The 23099-nt window shown below is 42.9% G+C and overlaps 1 protein-coding gene across 4 annotated transcripts in view; it reads right to left on the bottom strand.

Annotated features, from left to right (window-relative positions):
• hspg2 (heparan sulfate proteoglycan 2) overlaps positions 1–23099 on the bottom strand; it is an 89704-nt gene that overhangs the window by 36910 nt on the left and 29695 nt on the right. For 2 of the 4 annotated variants that reach the window (XM_067525592.1, XM_067525595.1), the window contains exons 4-30: positions 16209–16268; positions 12066–12175; positions 11822–11880; positions 11375–11547; positions 9810–9935; positions 9461–9670; positions 9270–9389; positions 8910–9041; positions 8449–8593; positions 7635–7792; positions 7389–7529; positions 7126–7292; positions 6863–7042; positions 6533–6729; positions 5823–5970; positions 4699–4826; positions 4380–4466; positions 4152–4210; positions 3793–3857; positions 3461–3601; positions 3153–3326; positions 2723–2902; positions 2514–2632; positions 2307–2418; positions 1925–2038; positions 1613–1740; positions 1320–1406 (exon numbers count right to left, since the gene is read on the bottom strand). In XM_067525592.1, the coding sequence (XP_067381693.1) occupies positions 1320–1406; positions 1613–1740; positions 1925–2038; positions 2307–2418; positions 2514–2632; positions 2723–2902; positions 3153–3326; positions 3461–3601; positions 3793–3857; positions 4152–4210; positions 4380–4466; positions 4699–4826; positions 5823–5970; positions 6533–6729; positions 6863–7042; positions 7126–7292; positions 7389–7529; positions 7635–7792; positions 8449–8593; positions 8910–9041; positions 9270–9389; positions 9461–9670; positions 9810–9935; positions 11375–11547; positions 11822–11880; positions 12066–12175; positions 16209–16268 (3520 nt within the window). The remainder of the gene's footprint in view (positions 1–1319; positions 1407–1612; positions 1741–1924; positions 2039–2306; positions 2419–2513; positions 2633–2722; positions 2903–3152; positions 3327–3460; positions 3602–3792; positions 3858–4151; positions 4211–4379; positions 4467–4698; positions 4827–5822; positions 5971–6532; positions 6730–6862; positions 7043–7125; positions 7293–7388; positions 7530–7634; positions 7793–8448; positions 8594–8909; positions 9042–9269; positions 9390–9460; positions 9671–9809; positions 9936–11374; positions 11548–11821; positions 11881–12065; positions 12176–16208; positions 16269–23099) is intronic. The other 2 variants (XM_067525593.1, XM_067525594.1) reach the window with 2 other exon arrangements.

The following is a 23099-nucleotide window of genomic DNA, read 5'->3' as shown; positions in this document are numbered from 1 at the left end:
CAGTGAAGCCATCAATCAGAATTTCCAGCCTTCCCTCTAGTCTAGTTAGGCGTTCCTCCACGTCTCTGTAGCTCCTCTCCAGCTCACCTACCCTGTTTGTCTCCCTAGCTGAATGGTTGGCGATGAGCTCTTTCAGCTTGGAGTTGAGGTGACTCTGCCGTTCTCCTGTAATACGAATGCCCTCCTTCATATCAAGCGTGTTGCCTTCTAGCATGCTCAGGCGCTGGTTAAAAGAGTTTAGGTGAATCCGGAGCAGATGCTGGAAGCTAGAGTATCTGGTCTCTTGGCTGGGTGTGAAGCGTGGTGGAAGCCTAGAAGTACGATGCTGATCTCCCGCTGCAGTAGACTGAGAAGTCACACTAGGGGTTATAGTTGTTTCTACGGTGATAAAAGGCCAAGTGGACTCAATGTCATGATCAGAATCACCATCTCCACTTCCATTTGGTAATGTCTCTTTCTCTCCGCTGAAATTGAATAGTACTTCAGCTTCACATCCTAGCAAGCCCTCTATCTGCTTCTCCAGGAAAAGGTCCCCACAACTGTCTGCAGATGGCATCTCTTCTCTTAATGTCAGAAAAGCAATATCAGGTGTCATGCAGGCAGAGACGTTCAAGGGTTAAATTACTTATAGTATTTATTGTGTCACCCAAGTCGCTTCGTCATCTTTGCCCTCGGGGCAGCAAAGATTCAATAGCCAGGTAGAAGTCCTCATAAATGCCAGATCTACATTTATGTTTTTAGATACCCGGAAAACACATTTTGTCTGTACACACTGCACATAGAGAATGAGCCAGCACCTTCACAACCAGCGAAGCAAAAAGCTGAAGCATAAAGAACAAAGTCACTTTAAAAGGCTTTTTGAATTCAAGCAAGTGACACAAGACAACAAAAGTATGATTCCCTTTTCCACACATTTTAGTGTAAAGTTGAGTCATGATATTCACAGTACCATCAAAAGTCCCTGATCCTATACATCATGTAATATATATTATTTCCCCATAGTAGAAAACTATTTCCACATCCAACAGCAAATCTGCACAAAACAGCATCAACATCACATATAAATCAGAATGGGTGGGTCCAGGTTGCATCCCCCATCCCTCTGCTGACACTGCTCAATCTGCCTTGGACAAACACGAGATGCAAACCACAAACATGCATGTATTTATTTACACTGGGTGCCCGTGCCAGCCCCCGCTAACCTTGCCGCCGACCTGCCCGGCAACCCCAAACACTGAGCAGTGTCCAGATGACACTGAGAGAAGGACTGAGAGGACCAAAGTACCAAAAGTACAAAGACAAAGCAGGAAGGTGCATACCTCTCACAGCGTCGGCCAGTGTACTCCGGGGGGCACTTGTCACAAGTTGGCTGACCATCAGAATCCAGAAAACAGGTTGACGAGTATCTGTGAAAAAAACACAAAAAAAAAACATACAAACTGCAAGAATGGTACTTTAGATCTAATGGTGTTCACACACAATTCAGTGGTTTACTAGCTCCGGCAATTCATATTGTTTACTTGCCTGATGTAGCATTAAATATAAGTCTAACTGTATGTGTTGAGTTGAGTCAATTGCGTGAAATTAAAAAGACTTTTAAACATGAACTCACCGGTCGCTGGATGTGGTTCCAGGACAGGGGCAGGGCTGGCAGGCCTGGGCACTGCCTGTAACAGGGTTTCCATAGAAACCAGCCCGACAGCGTTCACACCTCTGCCCATCGGTGTTATGGAGGCATTGCTTTTAGTCAGGCACACACAAACAAAGTATAGGTGAGATCCAGGAGAAACTAAATTCACAATACTTCTAAGTGCCACATGTTATCACATGTTGGGATTTGCTAAAAAAAAAAAACAGTCTATTCCAATAAAATGACTGACAATGGCAAAGGAGCGAAGAATTGAAAGAGTAGGAGTGAACCTACCAGGCACCTGCCAGTTTCTGGGTCACAGCTGCTGGCGTGACCATTGCAGTCACATCTCTCACAGGTGCCCAGGTAAAGACCAGAGCTGGTTCGAGTGTAGCCTTCATCACATTCCTGCAACAGCATAGAAAAACACTTCAGGTGAGAGACAAGTGATGACAAAGAGGACTACATCTTTGTTCCATTGCTGCAGGGAGGCATGGTGCAATTATCATCATACTGTCTGGGAAAAAAGGACTATGCTAAAATAAAGACCATACCGGAAAAAAGAGACTATTCCAAACACGCTTTGTCACAGCTGTGATTCCAAGTAAGGGCCATAAAATCATTAAAGCTCAGATGTTTTTGTAAAATTAAACTATTTCAGAAAAATCTTGTGGACCTGGCAGGAGGGTCCTCTGTATCCCTGAGGGCAGGCGCACTCTTCCACCTCCAGTGCACGATCATTACCAGTAGAGTGGGGAACAGCGATGTCCATCTTGATGTCTGAGATACTATTTAACACACACACAGACGCACACGAAAATCACTGAACAATCTTTTTATTTGCCGTGAAATGAAATAGTCTTGGAATGGGCACCTATCCCACCTGCTTTCTTCCATGTTGTCCGCATAAGTGGCTCTGATCATGAAGACGGTTACATCAGCCAGGGCCATCAGGAGGTGCTCACGAGTGCATGGCTGGCCATCGGTGCGACGCCATGCAGACTGTCAGCCAAAGAAAAACGTTACTCCACTAACATTGTTCAGGGATACAGATTTAGCTAAAAGTCCCCCATGAACGACGGTGAAACACACCTCTCTGAAGGTCACAGTGACAGCTTGTGGGACACGGGGGCCTAACTTGGTCTGGGAGTAGTGTTCTAAGAAGATGCCGTTGCCCTGAAGAACCACATCTGGCTGGCCGTCAATCACCAGTGAGCGCTGAAGTGGTTCAAAGCGCACTGTGTAGCGAAGCTCCCCGCCATAGGCCGTCACCTGGGAGAAATATAGGGACAATAAAAAGCTTGTGTCAACAAAAAAGCAGTGGAAATGTATTTTGCCCTTATGATAGTGCGGGGACACCCAAGGTGCAAAGGAGTCTGGTTGGGTGGACATGTTCAGCCTTTTCACCTGACAATATGTTGAGGCACAACTAAATGGGACAGAAAGAGCAGAGAAACCCATCTTGGCTGCGTTTTCTTCTCTTCTGTCCCAACCTGCTCATTACTTTATTCTATTCTCTCACCTTGTCTCCTCTGAAGCTCTCGGGCAGGACCCAGTAGTAGACGTCGCTGGGAATACTGAAGAAAGAGCGGTAGACGATTTCCGAAGAGCCCCTCTGGGAGATGCCTTCGGAGATACTTCTAGTGTTGGCACTGTTGGAGAGGGAGAAGAGCTGCCCGTTCACTCCTCCACGCACCTGAGACAGAACAAATTTTAGTTATCACATTTCCTGTTTACACATGCCAGTCATTATTTAGCTTCAAAATGGTGAGTGCTGACGGAGCAGGACTGCAAAAATAGTCTTCCCTTCTTTAATCGCTGGCAACCTACCTGATCTCGATTCCAAGTAGAGCTGGCACACTGTTTGGTGACACCCATACAGAAACAACGTAGACAGCCTTCAGGGTTGGCCTCTGACAGGTGGAAGAACCCAGACTTACATTCATCACACAGAGCGCCTGCCACGTTGTTCTGAAATAGAGACACACACACATATGTAATCCATCTGCCTGATAAGCTCTGTTCTTTCATAAAAGATGACAGCTGAAAAAAATAAAACAGCAAGACATGTCAGCCTCACAAATCACAAATGAAGTGCATACTTAACAATAGATGGTAATAATTTAATCCTAGTATTTCACTTTGCAGTTCTGCATCTTTACCTTGCAGCTACATGGCCTGCTGCTGGAGCTGATGGTTCCTCTGTTATCACATCTTGAGTCAGCTGCTGGGAGACAGCAGTGGAGAGAAGATGACATATGAGGAGCAAAGTGCACTCGGGAGTGTTCCAACAACGCTGCATTCCTGAGCAATGACCACATACTAAAGGCTATTGGAGCATCAGGGAAACCCTGATGGTAAAAATTACACAGGTTAAGACCTCGGAGTGGTCAGATCACTGGCTGACCAAAGTGTAGAAAGGTAAAAAAAAAATAAAAAATGCAGGTGCAGCCTCTGTCAATTTCATTCCTAGAACTGAGCATTTCAAAACTTTCAGTGCAGTGGTTGAACTGATACTCACAGGTAGGAACACAATTTCCACCAGGCAGAAGGGGGTTACCCTGGTAACCAGGAGCACACCTGACATGAAACATGGGAACAAAACCAATTAGAACACGATTGAGCTTTTATCATAAACATAGCTTGACACAATCAATCCTCAATGATTAAACCATATTCCTTAAACACCGATGTATCACCACCATGTGCTGCCCAAAGGCAAAGACAGTAGTGATATCAGTGTCCTCACTTTTCACAGCGTCTGCCTGTGTAGCCGGGCCTGCAGGCATCACACGTTGGCTGTTGATCGACGTCCAAGAAGCAAGTGTCAGAGAACCTACAAAAGAGCCAGCCACACATCAATAAAATTTACAGCAGTGGGTTAATGATTAGCACGTTGCTGCTCAAACAATGCTCAACAATGAGCACAGTTTTTAGGAATCAAAACCTGCAGGGATAAAGAGGTCATGCAATTCTCAGTAATACTGTGGAGGTGGAATTTGAATGTGCATGCGTCTGTTAACTTATTTTTTTTTTAACAGCAGATGTGTTTCTGCTTGTGAGTTTACCGTCGTGAGGTCTCAGAGTACGGGCAGGGGCAGGGCTTGCAGTCATCTGGGCGACCTCGGCTCGGGTCACCAAAGTAGCCGAGGCGACACTTGTCACACTGAGGCCCTTCTGTGTTGTGCTGGCAGCTCTGTAGCAGGAAAAACACACTAGGATGTCACTCAAAATAGATTCAACTGAACAATGCGCAAAACACATATTTGCTGTTCTGCCGAGTTGTTAATAAGCTAAATGAAGATAGAGCAAAGGGTTATTTGTCCCAGCTTTGAACATTTACCATCAGTTGATCAACTAACAGCTGGTTAACTAATGAACTATATTTTGTTCGTCTAATCAATGCACAGACAGATGCAGTACAATACAGTAAAATAAAACCGGGAAACAGCAGCAGTGATGGCATGCAACTTTTTCTAGCATGTACTTTTAAATTTCATTTTGTGTTTGGATTATTTAAAAACACTTGAAATGCAGCACTAACTGAGCTTTAGATGTGATGGCGGCTGCTGTTCTGCCATTTCAGTGCTTTATTCTGACCTATGTTACTGTTTAGTTCGCTTGCATCATTTTGGTCTATCAGGTTTTTTATTTTTTTTGTTAAAAACCTGTAAAAAAGTCTGTGGTTTGTTTTTTTTTCAACCTTTGTGTGTATTAAAAATGTTGGCTGCTATCAAATGGCTAAATGAGACTATAGAGGTTGTCTACAAAATAAACGGACTCATCTACTCAATGTATTTTTACAGCGTTGGGTTGAGTCCGTAACTTGTGATTACAAGCTAGATCGGGTCACTACTAGAATAAAAGCTGCTTTAGAAGAGGTTAGTCCGCTAAATCAAATTACAAATGGGAAGTTTACTGGTAGTAATGTCTATACAACAATAAACCAAATGTCAATGGAAAAATCTCATTGACCTTCTGTCAAGGGAAGAAGGAAGAGGATAATTTCTGGGTTGGCCTACAAACAAATGTCAAGCCGATGGCACATTGTCAATTATTTAAAAAACAAATATACTTATTTTGGCACTTTCTTTCTAAGCTCTCAATAACATTATCAAATTTCAAAGTGTTTTTATCAGTGAATTCTAATTTATCATACATTATCGACATCCAAAAAGAAGTTAGCTTTTACCAGACAGTGTCCACTGATTGGATCACAGGCACGTGCATGTCCATTACAGTTACAGCCAGCACAGGTGCCAAGATAGGAGCCACCAGGGACACGCTCAAAACCAGAGGAGCACATTTCACAGGACAGGCCTGAATATCCTGGAGGACATCTGGGAATAATAAATCAACACATTTGCTTTGATGTGAACAATGACAGACAAAGTTACGATACCACAAATTGTACACAAACCACAAATTTTCTTAATAATGTAAATAAAAACAGCTGACTAAAGCCCCACAGTAGTACATTTTTTGGTTTTTCAGTGCATTTTGCCTGTTATTAGATTAGTTTATAGTGGAGGGTAATACAATACATACATCATTTGGTTCTTGGCCCAGTATTGAACCAGAGATGCTCAAATTTTATGTACTGGCACAAATCTACTTCTCAAAATACATTTACACATTTACTCTGAACTTGCAAAAGTTCTGACAGGCACTCAATGCTTATATGAATATTATTCAATTATTGTGTAGAAGTCTTCACTGTTAATAAACTCTCCGTTTTCTTGAGCAGAGAGCAGCTGTAACAAGGCAAAGCAAATTCCCCCTACGATTAATAAAGTTGTTTGAATCTTGACTTGAATGTAGGAGACTGCTGAGTGATGGCTTGTAAGAAGCTCCCACCTCTCTCCACCTCACGAGATGGTAACTTTGGCATTTTGTTCTTACCTGCACTCCTCAACTTCCTTAGCATGACCCTGGGTGCTAAACTCTACATTGGTGGTATCCATGACGATGTCACTGAGTCCCACACTGACCATGTGGTTGTCATAGTTGACGCGGATGCTGATGCTGTCCAGGTTGGCTAATGTCATCAGCAGCTCCTCCCGGCTCACAGGACGGCCATTAGAGTGCTGCCATTTATCCTAAAATATTAATATTCATCTGTAAAATGTTTGTCATTGTAAAATTTGGTGTTATATGTCTGCTCTTAAGTGTATTGTTAACAATATTGTAGTGTATGCCACTGTGTAAAATCAGCATTTTTATTTCCCTTACTTCAGTAAATATGATCTCTTTCTGGCTGACCACTTGGGCAGGTGTGCTGCTGCCTCTGCGATACACAAGCCTGCGTTCATTTCCAACCAGCATCACGTCCGGCTTTTCTACAGGCTCAGTCAGACCGCGAGCCAATGTATACCGCACCTTGTACTTCAGGGAACCTCCATAGGAGTCAATCTAAAAGCAGATGGAAAATTGAGCATGTAGAGATGTTATACGAAACAAAGGAAATACTGTAAAACATGCCAAAGACTCTTTACCTTATTGCCCAGGAACTGGCGAGGCAAGGTCCAGAAAGAGTCCAGGTTGAGGAAACGGCGTGAAAGGTCAACGAGCTGGAACTCTTCCAGCTCAGGGTTAATGAGGAGCTGAGTGGAGGAGAGAGGAGGTGGGGTGCCTGGCCTGAATGGGTAGCTGACATTCACTCCTGGAAATAGAAATAATTTACTTAGCCTGTTTTACCTTGCATGCATGGTCAAAATGTTAGGACTAATAAAGATATCTGAATCAATGGTTCCAGTGCCTTTGAAGTCCTCCTCCTTAGTAAAACGAAGGTGGATCTGGTGGCGATAGCGACCGGAGCTCTTGCAATTTTTGGTGATTCCAGCACAGAAGCAGGACACACAGCGGCCCTTCACACTGAAGTGTCCATCAGGGCAGTTATCTGGAAAGAACAAGATAAGACACAGGACAAATGTTGAGTTAGAACTTTAGTCAGAATTTAGTTTCGTAATGTTTGGGGCCCTGGGTAATGATGAAATGTCAGCACCTGGATTTGGATTGGTTATGAGAGTTAACACTCCGTCCGGGATACCAAACACAAGGCCCTTAGCATTGATGGCCTCACAGGTATATGCCCCCTGGTCAGCCTCCTTCACCTCACGGATGGTGAGGGTGCCCCGGCCATTCTCGCTGGTCATAGAGATCCTGGGAACATAGAAATATACAACAAATTAGCAGGAAATCAGCAGGACCGTAACAGGAACCCTACTCCTTCTAACTCGAACTAGTCTGAGTATATCTTGTCTCACACACACGCGCACGCACACACCAAACAGGAATTGTTGGAGTTCACCAATACTTTTGAAAACAAAATCAAAAGGCCAAAATAAAATCGAACAAAGCGTTGAAACATTGATCCAAGAAATGTGTCAACATTTTGGTGTCAAATGAAAAGAGGGAATTTCATTATTTTCATTTGATTTTTTTTGTCCTTTTCAGCTTATCCTGTGAGTTCAGGGTCGCAACAGCGGATCATTGTCCGCATGTTGATTTGGCAACATGATTTACAACAGATGCCCTGCCTGACGCAACCCTCCCCCATTTCTACCAGGCTTGGACCAGCAGTGCACAGCTGGGGATGGGAGTGGGTTGTTCAGTGTCTTGCCCAGGGACACTTCATCTTATAGCCAGGACCGGGGATCCAACCACTGACCCTGTGGTTCGTGGACGACGAGGGAATTAATAATATTTTAAAATTTTTCGATTTTTTTAAATTATTCAGGCAGCATTCTTATAAAATTTAAATACTAAATCATTTCTACTGATTATGAAAACCGTGGAGAATTTCTCATCAAACCCACCTGCTGCTGATAGGAATGTGCCCCCAGTTGAGTCTCCAGGAGATGATGGGTGTTGGCACTCCAACAGCCTGACAAGTGAAAGTCACTGTTGCCCCCCGTGCTGCCTGAACGGACTCTTCAGGTGGGCTTGTCACAGAGGGAGGAGCTGAAAAGTATCAAAAGGATTAGAACATCCCATAAAAATGCACATGTACCAAAAGGGACGTGTCTGGAATTTGGAGACCCAGTGAAGCTCTTGAGTCAGAAGAAATACAACTCTTTGCTATAGACAGAAAATTGAATTTCAGTTCTGTGGAGTGGATGGTGCACAAAAAGCTCTGTGTCTTAGATGAGGCCTGGTTTATAGCAAATTAGAAAAAGGTGAGAAAAAGGTGAGAAGCAAAAGAGTCAAATGTGCATGAGAGAGACAGACAGCTTGTAAGAACAGAGTGCAGCAGACAGTTCTCCGTTATGGGACTTACTGCATCCGTATTCATCGGAGCGGTCAGGGCAGTCTGGCTCCTCATCACACTGGTAACTAGCAGGGATGCAGGTGCGATCGCTCAGGCATTCAAACTGCTCAGGAGCACACCTGTCCCCAGGGCCCTTGGTGGCTGTAGTTAGGAAAAAATAGAAGATTTACACTTTAATTAATTTACGGACAGAAAGCATACGACTCCACTTATTCGCTTTCTTGCTTAGAGTAATATAAAAAGGTCGAGACAACATTCAACAAATGACACTATGTCTCATTTGACAACTTGCAGACATGGCAGGTGTATTGATCTTCTTACCCAACTCTGCTAGACAGTGACACAGACTTCCAAATGAAAAATACTTACGGCAGTCTGTTTCATCTGAGTTATCCTCACAGTCATTGTCTCCATCACAACGCCAAAGCTTGAGAGCACAGCGACCATTTTTACACTTGAACTCATTGGGTTCACAGGGAGACGGCGTACCTGTAAGAAGGTAAGTGGTTATTTGGAGCATACATTGTTGTCTAATTGCGTGCACATGCACATGGACTCACCACATCTGAACTCATCGCTCCCGTCCGAACAGTCCCTCTCTCCGTCACAGAGATAGTCTCGAGAGATACACTCTCCGCTCTGGCATGTGGCTTGGTCTGCTCTGCAGGGTCCGGGTGGGCTTGGTGGACGCGGGGGCTTCCTGGTGGTAGTGGTGGTGGTTGTTGTGGTGGGAGCAGCAGTAAAGACTGGAGGGAGAGGCGGGCTTACACCTAAAACAAAATTCCGATTAAACTCCACAAATGTGGATAGATAACAGAAACAATATATCCCATCATTCAGACAGTATTTCATGCTCTAGTTAACCATGTTACAACACGCCAGCCGGTCAGTCAAACTGAAGCCACTCACCACAATCGATCTCATCACTCATGTCTCTGCAGTCTGGTCTGTTGTCACACTGGTATTCCATTGGGATACATGTCCCATCACCACACCTGTACTCATCAGGCATGCAGGGTCTGATGCTTGGGGTTACTAGGAGAAATGCAGAGGGGAAGAGGGTTGGAGGATCAAACACACGCAAGCCAAGGCTAAAGTGAAGCCAATAATCTCTAGTGTTATATCACAGCACAAAGAAAAGATAGTTAGGCAAGAAGCAACATCCTGGGCTTCCGAGTTGCGATGAAAGTTAATATTTGTTTTGCATTTACTTTTGTATTAGATAAGAGGTTACGCAGAGTACACTAGGTGGACTAGAAAGACTAGACTAGACAGACTGGATTAGATACACAGTGTAGATGGACTAGAAAGACACGGTATAGACAGGACAGAATAGATAAGACACAGGCTTAAGAGGGCAGACTAGACTAAAAGCACAACTAGAATACATGGACTAGACCCTAGGACTACACATACTAGACAACACTAAATTAAACAAACAATTTAGGCTTGACGACCAGACAAAAACACAAACAAGACAGGGTGAGGACAGACTAGAGAGACACACAGTGTAGACTCGACAGACTAGACAAGTCCACTCTAGTGAAAGCTATAGGTTTAGTGTAGTTTGTATGGTCCTAACAGACAAACTGCATTGGATACAGACTTAAGTAGGTGGACCTAAGTGGCCAGGGATGAATCGTAACTACACTGGCAGATAAATATGACTTTGACAGACTACACAAATACACAAAACTAACCTAGACCAGGGATTCTCAATCCTGGTCCTCAAAGACTGCTGCGCTGCTCGTTTTTCAACTATCGCTACACTATCACTGCAACTAACACTGCTGATTGGCTGGAACACCAGCTCTAGGTAATGGCCACTGTGTAGGGCCCAGATAGTAAGAAAACAAGCAGGGCAGGGCCAGATGAGGACCTGGATTGAGAATCCCTGCCCTAAACTGACTATAAAGATAGACCAGACAGACTACACAAGACACACAAACTAAAGAATAAACAGACAAACTAGACTAAAAGACAGACTAAACTGATGGAGAGACAGTCTGGATGCAGCAGATAGATGGGACCTCGAGTAGGATGAAGTTATTATTATTGTTGGATTTGGAGTAACTTTTGTACCTTAAAAGCATATTTTATATACTGTGACAAACCGAGGACTCATGCCATGCATAGGCTTTCTTTTGCACCGAGCACACTCAGAAGTTACACACGATAATTATGTAAAGGTAATTATAAAATGTTGGCATCACAAGAAAGGAAATTGTCTTTCTCGTGTCACTACAGTATCCCTTCTGTTTCCATAGCACAGTGAGCTCAGTTACCATGCAGCAGGCATGGCAGAGTACAAACCTGGCACTGCTAAATGATCGCCTGGGGGCAGAGGTTCAGCTAGAAATTAGAAGGAATTGTTAAGGATACTGCCTATTGTGCTGGGAACATAATGTGCTGGGAACAACAGCGAAATCTTGAGTAGGGTGGTTGCTATGGACCGGTTAAAGTGGTGGATTTACCTTCCCCGAGCCTTCGGAACTGGAAGCCCTGGACCGATGTGACATAGGAAGCAATAGCTCCCTCCTTCACCACGTTGTACAGCACACTCCGGATCTCTTTGTCGTTGCTGTTGTTCTCAGAACCCACATCCAGCTCCACAAACACGTCAACGCCATCGTCTCTTATGACCTTCCTGAAAAGGAAGAAGGAAATTCATGATCAGGCTAGCGTGCGGCAGGTAGAGAGATCTTAAGAGAGAGAGGTTTGTTTTTTTTGGATACAGAATTTACTCCCTTCTGCTGAGATAGTGACTACACAACCATGCACGCTTGGTCTTGTGCAGTTTGGAAAAAAGAGAAAGAAAATATCACCTGGCCAGAGTAAGATGCCCAGGCGGCAGCGGCAAACGGCTGCAGGGCAACTACCTTGGGTGTCAAAAACGTGGCAAAAAGGACATTTGTTCTTACTTAATGAGGACCACGTTGACAGTCTGGAGACCTTGAATCCTGTTGTAATCCGACTCCAGCTGTAAAGAGAAAAGCAGACTCAGTTAAGCTGGAATAAACACGTCTGGGTCTTATTTTTAGACATAAGGTCAAACATACTTAAATCATCCAAATCACAACTCCCTCGCCTGATCCTTATAAGGCAGCCTTAGCTTACCGTACCTGACTACTTACTCAGAGTTTACCATAAGGGAACAAGACATACCGTGTCCACCACTGCTTCAGAGATCTCACTAAAGGCTGGAGAGAAGATGTCCTCAAGCTCAGGGCCATAGACGAGGGAGTCGGTGAAGTTGACGAGAGCTCTGTAATAAACTAGAAAGGCAGAAAGGGAGGAGAAGCTGTCAGCTAAACCACAACTGCCGACAATGACCACAGGCGCAGCATTAACATCAAGAATCAATCAGTAGAAAAGTAGAAGTAAGCCAGCCAGTTGCTAAACATAATAAAGGCAATGTGATGCTGGGATACTGAGAATGATTCCCCAAAGGATAAGCCTTTGGTTAAAAGTTTAGGAGTATTTATACTGAAAAGCATGACTGTGGCTTAGTACCATCTACAAATTATGGGGTCTATTTCAATATCGCAGTTGTGGTTGGATTTGTGCTAAAACCAACAACTGCCGCATTGCACATACACGCATAGGCCGTACCAAAAGGGACACATTGAGACACTCGAATATACACAGATCAGCAAAAAAATAACCTGTCATATTCTATTGGGTCATCTCTTCGGCAAAAAACAGCTTGGACCCCTTAAGCCTCCGTAAGACCTCTGTTCGGTGTCCTCTGGTATATGACATTAAGACATTGGTAAGACTTGTAACTTATTTCTAAGTCACAAGGTGGGGTCAGCATAGGCACTTTAGCTACAATGTACTTTGTGTTTCAACTGTTGTCATTCATGGCCAGCATTTGTGGCACCTGTACTTCCAACTATGGCTAAGCGTTATCAACTTAATGTTGGATCTAATGGGTGTAAGCATGAAATGGCATCGTCTAAGCATGTAACCTCTCTGCAAATCTTTTTCTGGATCAGGGCATGGAGACAAATTCAAACATTGGCAGACAGAAGCTGATAAAGTCACTTGTTGCAAACAGAACTGAATACACTGTTTAAAATCCAATCAGTGCAAACATTCAAACCCAAACTTGGCGACTGTCAGCCAAAACACAAGGGCCAGACCTCCTGCACCAGAATATTAATGATTCCATAGAGTTGGAAGGCACTGTAAATAAATGAGTCAGCGTGACTACCATGCCAGCAGCTACAGAGGAAAAAGAAGAGCATCCTTTGGAAGGAGGCCTTAGCATTTCCCTTCACATGTACCGAGTCATTTGCATCAGGCAGGTAGGTGAGCAGTGAAGGAGGGTGCAGCATGAATTATATCATGCTATGTTAGCTTGTGAGTAAACCTACAGGCCAAGTGGTCAAACATAAAGCACATCCTTTTCAGAAACGAATTAAAAAGAAGCTGCAATAGGTTCTCATTGCTTTAACTAGGTTGGAATGTCAGGCAATTAAGGGAAATCACATCAGAGTAATTTTAATTTACTGCAGCAAGGTACACAACACAACAACAAAGAGGCATACAGACTGACAGACAACCAGTCACACTCACATTCACGTCTTTGGACTGTGGAGAGAAACGGGACCACCCAGAGAAAACTCAAGCAAGCGTGGGGAGGACATGCAAGCTCCACCCAGAAATGCTGCAGCCGGCAGGTAGAGTCAAACCTGGGACCTTCTAGCTGTGAGGTGCAGCACTAACCACTCCACCACCGACCTGGCCTCAATGACTTTTCCTACTGTGAAAATAAAATCCTATTCTTTTTAATCTTGCCATACATACAACAAGCTCCACCCATGCACTACAGAAGTGGGACAGACTGTAAAAAGGTGCTTTGTGTAATGAATCATGATGTCATGCCGATTTATTTAAATTCACTGGAGAGCAACCAGCCACAAACTGCACTCCTTTTTGCAATAACACCCTTTAAAATAAAGGCATGGAGGGTTTACACATTAACTACTAAACCTTGATGTAGCACACATCTTTTTGCATACCATTGTTCATCTCATTAGCCTTCTATCATAAAGGGTCAGCTGTGCCACAAGACTTTTGAGCATTGGGATTATTACATCACAATTTTCCATTGAACTGTGCCCCCCCCCCCCAAAAAAAGATTAGATTCAATTATTTTATTTTTCAATTCAAGACAGGACTTTGAACCAGTGTCAAGTTTCAAATTCTACATATAACTAGCTATAAAACATCTCATTTAGCTTTATGGATATTATCAAGTCATATGTCTGTGTAATTCTTATTCTAATGTCACAGGCTTAGCCTATGAAATCTCAAACAGCCCAAGCTTGCAGGGTGCCCTCTTCTCACAGTCCTGCCAACACTTTGTTAGGACGGGGCTGCCAGGCTCTGACTTACGACTGGCACTGTAGGTTTAAGGAGGAAGTCAATATTTGTCCTCTTTGTTGCAGTGAGATGCTACTTGCCACTAGACTCATGGTCTAAGAAGGCATCTGCTGATCCTCTAGTTAGCTACGAACATGCATGCCCAAATATGTGCAAAGCAAATGTGCACAAATATATATACACACCAGGCTGACACAATACAAACACTCTGATAATGTTACCCTTCCCATGGTGCTTTGCTCAATACATATCACCGTTGGAAACTGATAGCGGACATTCGTCATATTTTAATGAAAGTGAAAAGATTTTGTGCTTGTGGTTGAGGATATTTTTTCCCACTGATGCTACCCTGTCTTCGGTACTGAATGGCAACGCTATTCCTCCTGAGGAAAAGCCTCATTTATGACAAACTAAACCCGTCTACAAAGACACACAGCGAGGTGAACGTGCATCGACAGAACTTCAGGCATTAGAACATCCGGGCAGGCTGCCAGAGCGCATGCTTTACAGGCTGTTACTGTCAGATTTATAGGCGCAATTGTTAGGCCTGAATGGGAAACCAAAAGACGGGCGACATCAAAGTTATACATCAAAGTGTCTCATTTGACCTGCATAATTTAATCACTTTAGTGGGTCCTCACTGCCAGGTCAACGGCAGCTCGTGGCCCCTACTCTCTCTGAACTTGTCGGTTGTGACGTTACCAACTGACAAGTGTGGAACTGCTGCTAACGAGCGGCTCTTTCACTCCAAGCTTCATTTTGCTAAGTACGAGGGGGAAACCCCTCGTCGAGCTCCACTACCGTCAGAGATGATGTAGCTGTCAGACATAATGGGTAGGATGGGGAAAAAAAATTAGTGTGGAAAAAAAAGCATTCCATTCTCTTTATTCCCCAACATATTTTGCCATTGAAGCTGTTCAGTAGAACTGTGGCAGCTTTGTGCAACGGGCCCCTGTGAACACGTAGAGGCCTTTCCAGAAGACAAAGACTTGATTGAGCAGTGAATCTGGCCTGGCCTTTAAAGTCCAGTCGCATTAGGTTTGACCTTCAACCCCCAAGGCAGCACCCACGGCATCATCCTAGCACCATCCGAAATGCTAAAAAAAGAAGCCAGAATCTACAAGGACAAGGCCAAAACCACACAGCTCTAATAGCCGCTTAAAAAATCCTATAAAATTAATGTTCCTTATTCTTGTCATAAGAAATGAGCTGTTATTTCTTAGTCTTTGTCTCTTTTACAACATATCCTTTTTTCCATCTTTGCTCACGTAGACAGGATCCTGCTGCCTAAACTTTGTGCTGGTTGCCAGCCAAACTACTCTGTCTTCCAAGTCCACTCATTGCCCTCTGGGGAACTCTTGGGAATAAATACGGGCTTCCTTATTCAGCTACCCTCTTTATGCTCACCCGCTGCCTGCAATATAAGCATCAAAACCCACCACTGTGTATAACAGAGCGTGGCTTCATACTGGTGTTGTAGTGATTAGGTAAAAACAGCTGGTTTGTATTGGGACGAGCCATCTGTGTGAGGCTAAAATTACAAAATGCTCAAATTAAATAGTGGAACCTATGTTGCAAGTACTAGCTGGTGAAGATGAACGGTTTTGTAATCCCAACATAGCTTTATAATATTTCAGCTGGAAACGCGACTGCTGTCACTCAAGTAAGATGAACTCTATTACTGGATGGAACAACCCCATCATTTTCCACTGGCAACAGAACACACTGGGAGACGCCTGCAAGACTTGATGCATTCAAACACTTCCCAATCTGACTCTTCCTAGAATGTTATCCGAGTGTGTGTTTGGAAATGTGAGTGCATAACTAAGTGGAGCAGGTGACAGAGGAGTTTGCCAAGAAAGACAGGAAAAGAAAGAAAACTCAACATTTAAAAAGAAAAGTGCTTTTAGGACTTACTGTAGTCTGGTTTAACTGGGCTCTGTATGTTCCCCATATGTGAAGAGTCCAGCCAGTGTCCTGCGGCAAACAAATGCGAGGCAAGCAGCAAGGAGCAAGAGAGAGGGGTAAGAGGTCAATGGGGCACAAACATGAGCCAGAGGTCAAGGACCAGACAAGAAAAGCGACACATAGACCAGGGAGAAGGATCAAGTTAGCCAGGCAGGTGCAGAGAGGTTTAAGTTTCAGGAGAGTTAGAAAGGAAATGATTGGAAGTGAGGAGGGAAAATAGAAAGTGACAATCAGAAAGGGCCAAAAGTACAGAACCAAAAAAAATCTGTAGCCAAAAGAAGATAAAGTTGTCATCATCACAATTTCAGGAGCTAGAAGCTAGAAAAGTCAGCATCAGTTAGATTTTTATCAGCAGTCACAGTAATCGGTACCACCCACATGTTGTGGATGGTCTTAATGGGATGATATGGGTTGACTAATGGTTTCAACCAGCATCTGTCTGGAAGGAAGAAGGTTGGCAAGTGTCAAGGACAAAAGGCTAAAAGTTGACTTTTTTTAAGAAGCGATTTAGTCCAACAGAACAAACAGGACATCCTACAAACCAAAACACACACTTCCACACACAGCTTTTCGCATCAATGCTGTTCGACACACACATCCACTCTTGGGCTTTGCAGCGATGCAGGGAGGAGCTGCTTCCTGTTTTCCCTCCTAAATGGAAAAAAACTAAGTGCCATTATGTTCCTTTTTTTTTTTTTTTACCAAAATTTTGGCTTCTCTGCTGTGGAAATGCCAAAAATAACAATGTCCTCCTTTGTGGTAACTCTTTCATTCTTCCACTGTCACTGTGGGGCATGGAGGAGGCCTTTCTGTTGCTCTGGAACATGACTGGGGTTTAAGGGACAAATCTTTGTGTGAAGGGTGCAAGTCTTCATCACCTTCATCAAAAACAGGACTGTGTAATCTTTAAATAAATATCAATTTACAAAAAAACTGTTTTATGTTTACTCTCCATGCTACAACTGCACTGAAAAGACAGATTTTCCTGCTTTGATCCGGATTCTGTATGAGCCCACTCCATAAACTTCAACAGAGAGCCATAAACAAAAGCTCCTTCATCACGAAGTGAGTGAGCAGGACCCAGCTGTTGCACAGCTGCACATACACAAAACATGTGGCTTTTGATACACCATTAGTGTACTTGTGGCACGTCTTTTATAAGAGTATTCTGAAATAAAAAGTATTTGCTTTTAAATTGACTGCAACTGATGCTAAGATGAGGTGATGAGCAGGTAAATGACTCTGCTAAACTGACTACTGAAAACATTTTTTTTTTAAAAAAGAGGAGGAAATATGGCTCTTTTAAGGGAGCCGGAGGTCTCTGTTCCAAGAGCCATAAAAAAATGTAATGGCTCATCGTTAATTTTCCTTTTCGTGCTTTATTAAGGGGCGGGGGTTACTGGGTTTATCTAAATAATCACTGCGACAACTGATACATTAGGGTAAGATTTATATCAGATTTAAAACTTAAACATCCTATTAATTTAACTCATTTTTTCACATGTGTGGACTTGGTTTAAGAGCATTGAATTAATGCTAATACCAGACCTAATGTTATGCTCTGCAAGCTAAACACATGCACACACACCTGCACAGAAAGGAGCAGGAGGGATGTGCGCTTTAGGAACATCCACACAAAATCCTTTGTGTTACTGTGTTCATTTGCATTTTATAATATAATCGCTGTGAACCAATCAGAAAACAACATTTATTCCTCTGATTTACTGCTTTGTTCTTACTGCTCCCTCGCTTCATTGAGTTATTAGTTCACTCGACCACCACTGCCCTCGCTGAGCCAGGGAGGACGGAGCGACTGAATGGTGCATTCAGGGACAGCAACTGGCTTTTGAGGATTTGAGTCGACAATGCATTAAAGGACTGGTTTTCATTGTTGAACTAAAATTTTGCCTTAACATCGAAAAGAACATTTCTTAAGACGGACTTGGATCCCTTCTTTGCTATTTATGACCTGTATAAAAGACGGTCATTCGTGAATGACCCCTCACTATTTTTTAAATCTACAAAGTCCTGCGAGGAAACAACTGAAGCGAAACTTGCCCTACCCAAACCATACTCCTCAAGAACAGTGACCCAGACTAATTTAGGCTAATGAAGCATCCGCTATTTCAAAGTCTGCTGATATGTTGTGTGATCCTTGTCAGAGCTAGAATGGGAGTGAAAGCCCCTGCTCTCCCCTCTTTTATGTGCAGAGCCATGATCACTGAATGAAACAAAGCAATCACTGTATCCCAGCAGAAACAAGATAGGAGGAAAAAAAACAAAAACCAAGTGAAACTCACAGATACATTCGAAATACAAAACACATAGTGAATGATTTATCCAAAAGGAAAAACTGTTAGGAGGCTTAACACATCCTTGGAGAGCAATTATTTGATGTGGATACTCTCTAGTGTTCAACCAGGAAGCCACCGATCAACGTTGGAGCTTTATGCAAACAAACTTTCAGGTCTGGAAGGGCGGAAGAACAATTGAATATGAAGCCAGCGGCCACAAGTTGTAATTCTGTTTGTTTGGAAACATAACAATTCTTTGCTCGGATTGAAGGTATTCGCTTCTTGCTGAAGCTTACTGTTGTGCAGGTAATCAAACTAAAGAGCCTTATCAGTTACTGTACAAGTCTGTCCTTGACATTGCGATGAGGAAAAAGAGATCATTCAAACAGCTGCACACACTCTCTTTCTGTGAAACCCTCAATATATCTTTGCTAAAGAGCAGCAGCACAGGACAGTTCTCCAAGGCAACACATTTGTTGGTACAACAGAGTGTAGCATCATGGGGCTGCAGTAGGTGCAGTAAAAAGGCTGGAACGGTCGTGTTTCAGAACAATGCACACCCCGAGTGAACTCCGCACAGTCCATTTACTGTTTGTGAATGGTGTGCACTGGGTTTTATCAATGACTGATGCCAACAGCTCACACAAAGGTTAAACCAAACCTCCAACACAGACTGTGCTGCAGGGTTTTCAGCCAACTTTTCAGCCACCTGATTCACATTTGGAAATTACAAAACCAGAATTGGGAACATGAGTAACATGTAGAAATAAGGAACTTTTGATAGTCAAACATGAAAAGCAATAAACAATGTATTTTGCATGAAGAAGTCCGGAATTAAAATTTATGTGGATTTTTTAAAATTATGCATATACAAGGTTGATTTTGTTTTCCACTCTAATGCAAAACTTAACATAACACCCACAAGTGGAAACATTTTGAATGACCAAGAAGGAAAATGCAAAGTTGTTTTGTGTCTTTTAAAAATACAAATGTCTAACACTGAAGAACAGTGACATGCTGCGTGTGCATTTTAACCGTGTGAATTCCCCACAACATGGACTTGACATCTCTGTTGACAAGATGTAAAACAATTACTCTAAGAATAAAACTACTTCCAAACTGGTTAATTCCAGCTGAGTTTTTTTGTTGTTGTTTTTTTGTTATCAAATCAAAAAAACAAGTTTTAATCAGTTTCCAAAAAGCAGTCTGCCAAGTACATGGACCATGCATCCAAACGCTGTCTAAACTATTACTAAGACATCCAATTATCATGTCAGGAAAAGTTTCTCCTATACTCTACTGTCAGTGTGGGACCACCTTGAGGGCCCCTGGCAGTGTAACCACAAAGACGGCACCAAAATAACTGCAGCTGCCAGCATTCGTCCCTCTATGCAACTACCCGAGAGGCTCCCTGTATCTGACAAACTGGAACACACAGTAAGGCAGTGCCACTGAGACACACACATATTGCCAACTGCACAAAAACAGGGCCAAAATACTGAGTGGGTGGCCTGGTCACAGTCTGGCCACGGCCGGGGCCAAACTGACAGACAGGGTACATTACCCTGATGTATTGTCCACTTATGCTCCAACATCTGTTCTCCTCTAGAGATACGCAACAGGGGGACCTGGTGGAAACCCAATGGCGGTTGATGCGATTCGAAGTCCAACCAGGTGAGGCTAGACAGTATTGCAGTAACCTGCCTGTGGGTCAGTCTCTTCAAGTCGAAGTGGATCAAGGATAACCTGACCTTTAAGAATAAGCAAAATATCCCTGAAGCCTAAACAGAGAACACATCTCAGTTGCTCATGCCTCCCTTGAATGAACAAGCTACATGTTTAATCTCATATCAACATGTCACACAGCGCTGAGTATTTCAACAATGGTTAATGTCACTGTACTGTACGTTTGAATACACTTTATCTGACTTGAAGAATTACATTTCATTTCCGTATTCAGACTGTTTGGTATAGCAGTGCATATTGTAGTGAGAAGTGTCCTGTTTGCTTTCCTTTTGCTTTGTGTCTGCAGTTTGCCACCTGTAGCAAACTACATTGACTGGACATAGTTAAGAAAGTCAAACACCACTTTACTCTATCTAGGGTCTTACACGTTACTTCAGCACAAAAACTAGTCCATGACGTACAAGAACTCACTATAAACCTCTGTGATAAAATTGTGCCAAGACATGAATTGGGGTATTAGAGCATTTTTCCACTGCACAGTACCAGACCTATATATACTTACCCGTACTCTACTTGCTTTTGCTTCCAGTACTTTATTTTCCACTGCAGAGTAGCTGTCAGCCAATTTGATACCGGAACAATGGGGGATACTCAAGGGAGGCTGTTTCTGATTCTTGGTAAGTGGCTGTTCCTCAAAGCAAGGTGAATACTTCAGAATACAAAGCAACGTGATGACAACACCATGGTTGTGACACTTGTCTCTGAGTACGCCTATGACAGGGCCATAGAAAGAGACAAAAGGCCTTATAATTGTGACTTGAGGTTTGTTTGGGACCACTACGTCTTCCTCTAGGCTTGGTTGTGCAGTCACCTTGAGTAACTGTCAGGACTAAGAATGCAGTGGTCCTTCTAACAGAGCTTCTTAATTCCTCTGCATGGACAGAGAGTCTGGAAGGATGACAGCCATTTCACTAACACTCAGGTGACTTTAAATTGCTTTAGGTGGAGATCATGGGACATAAATTCAGATATATCACCAATGATCTAGCATCATGTTTTGTTGGCCTGGTAAATGTATCGGCCAAGATCTAGTCAGGAGAGATGAATTCCCAAGCCTCTAATGCAAAATTAGCCATGGGAGGAACCTGACCTCGACAGCCCCTAATACACCACCATCACCAATGTGAAGTGGACATGTTAACCTTTGATTCGTTCAGATCTAAACAAAGCAGCCAATCTCTTTGGTGCACTGGGAATGCATGTAATGGAGCCTGTGGAACAAGAAAAGGCTCTCACAGGGGAGATAAACTAGATTTTCTTTCTCTCCCAGAAATCTCTTTAGGGCTCTTAGCCTCGGAGGTCAAGAAGAGAGGTTAGGAGGACATGGGACACATCTCTGGAGAAGATTGCAGACTATGATTAGAAGGGACAAAGAGCACAAGAACAAAAGAAGTTCAAAATAGTCTTGTCAACAAAAACACAAAAAGTTTAGATTCAAGATCTTTTTTCCCCCCAATCACTAATTTATGAGGCTGAGAGAGAGAGGGCAATGGGAATTCCTTAACCTTCAGCGAGCAGTAACACAACAGGATACAAGGCATAATGAGGCAAGTGTAACACCTACATCATCTAATTCACAGCAGTGGATAAGCTGGGAAGGAAAGCAGAGGCTTGGTGAAGGGTCTGGACAGCCAAAAGGACAGGGGCACTCAGCATTCAGCATTAGCACAGGAAACCAAATTTCCTTCCCACTGCAGTCATGCTGTTATATCTAAATAAGGAAATGGCCTGCCTCCTCCAACCACAGCACCATGATCATCCTAAGAAGAATGCAAACGTCTGTCCACGTTTGAAACAGCATCAAATATTTAACAAAGTACTGAATAATCTCAGCCTCCTGTTTAATTGCCACATTAAAAACAACAGTGACCTTTATGTGGCTACAAAAGCAATTTATGGAAAATGAAGCCATAAAACTAAGTAATGGATAATATTTGTATTTTTATGTCACTCCACAAAATGTGAGAAGATTAACAGAAAACACGTCTGCATTCTGTGCCATCAGTACAGGACTGGCTTTGTATTCTGTGCCTCTCTCCCTTTTTTTTTTTTTTTTTGCACATTCGTAGCTGTCAGAATAACTGACCTGAAGCATAGTGCACCAGGATTAGATTGAGAAAAACATACTTCAAAACTGTAACTTTTCTGCGGAAGGTTGAAATAAAACTTTCAACTAATGAAGTGACCACAAAGCTTTCTTTACACAAGAATATAGGAAATATTTGCCTCACTGTTGCACAGCTAAACACAGACTCAACTAACCAAATTTATCACAATTGCGTGCTGTCAACAGCAGACACATTTACATCCACTGTGTTAAAAGCTCCTCTGGCACCTCTTAACTGCCCAAATTCAGTGAGGCAGCAGCGCTATTTCTGTAAGAGAAGCACATGATGCTCTGATGTCAGCTCGCAATGCTGCTACCAAAACAATTACTGTGACATGATGTAATCAGCTCCACTAACCTGTCAAGTGGCAGCGTCTAGCACCAAGGACAAACTAAAAACAGCAGCTACCATGTCTTTGTATTTAATAAGGTGGAAGATTATCTGATCTGTTGGGACTGTTAACATTTACGGAACTGCTTTGTTTTTTTTTTGATAAAAAAATTTAGAAGTAAATAAAAATACATTAAATAAAAGTAGGACTTTGCTTTGACAATGTTGGTCATTTTTGGGCATTTTTAATCAGTCGTATGTTTATTAATAACCATACAGACACTAAAAAAGGCTCTGATGAAGCCACCTCAGCTACACGTAGCGACATGTCAGGAGTATTTCGACTTAAGACCTTATTACAC

Source organism: Channa argus, chromosome 13 (assembly GCF_033026475.1).
Source record: "Channa argus isolate prfri chromosome 13, Channa argus male v1.0, whole genome shotgun sequence".
NCBI lineage: Eukaryota > Metazoa > Chordata > Actinopteri > Anabantiformes > Channidae > Channa > Channa argus.
Note: the sequence above shows the minus strand (reverse complement) of the source record. Positions and strands in the feature narration are given on the sequence as shown.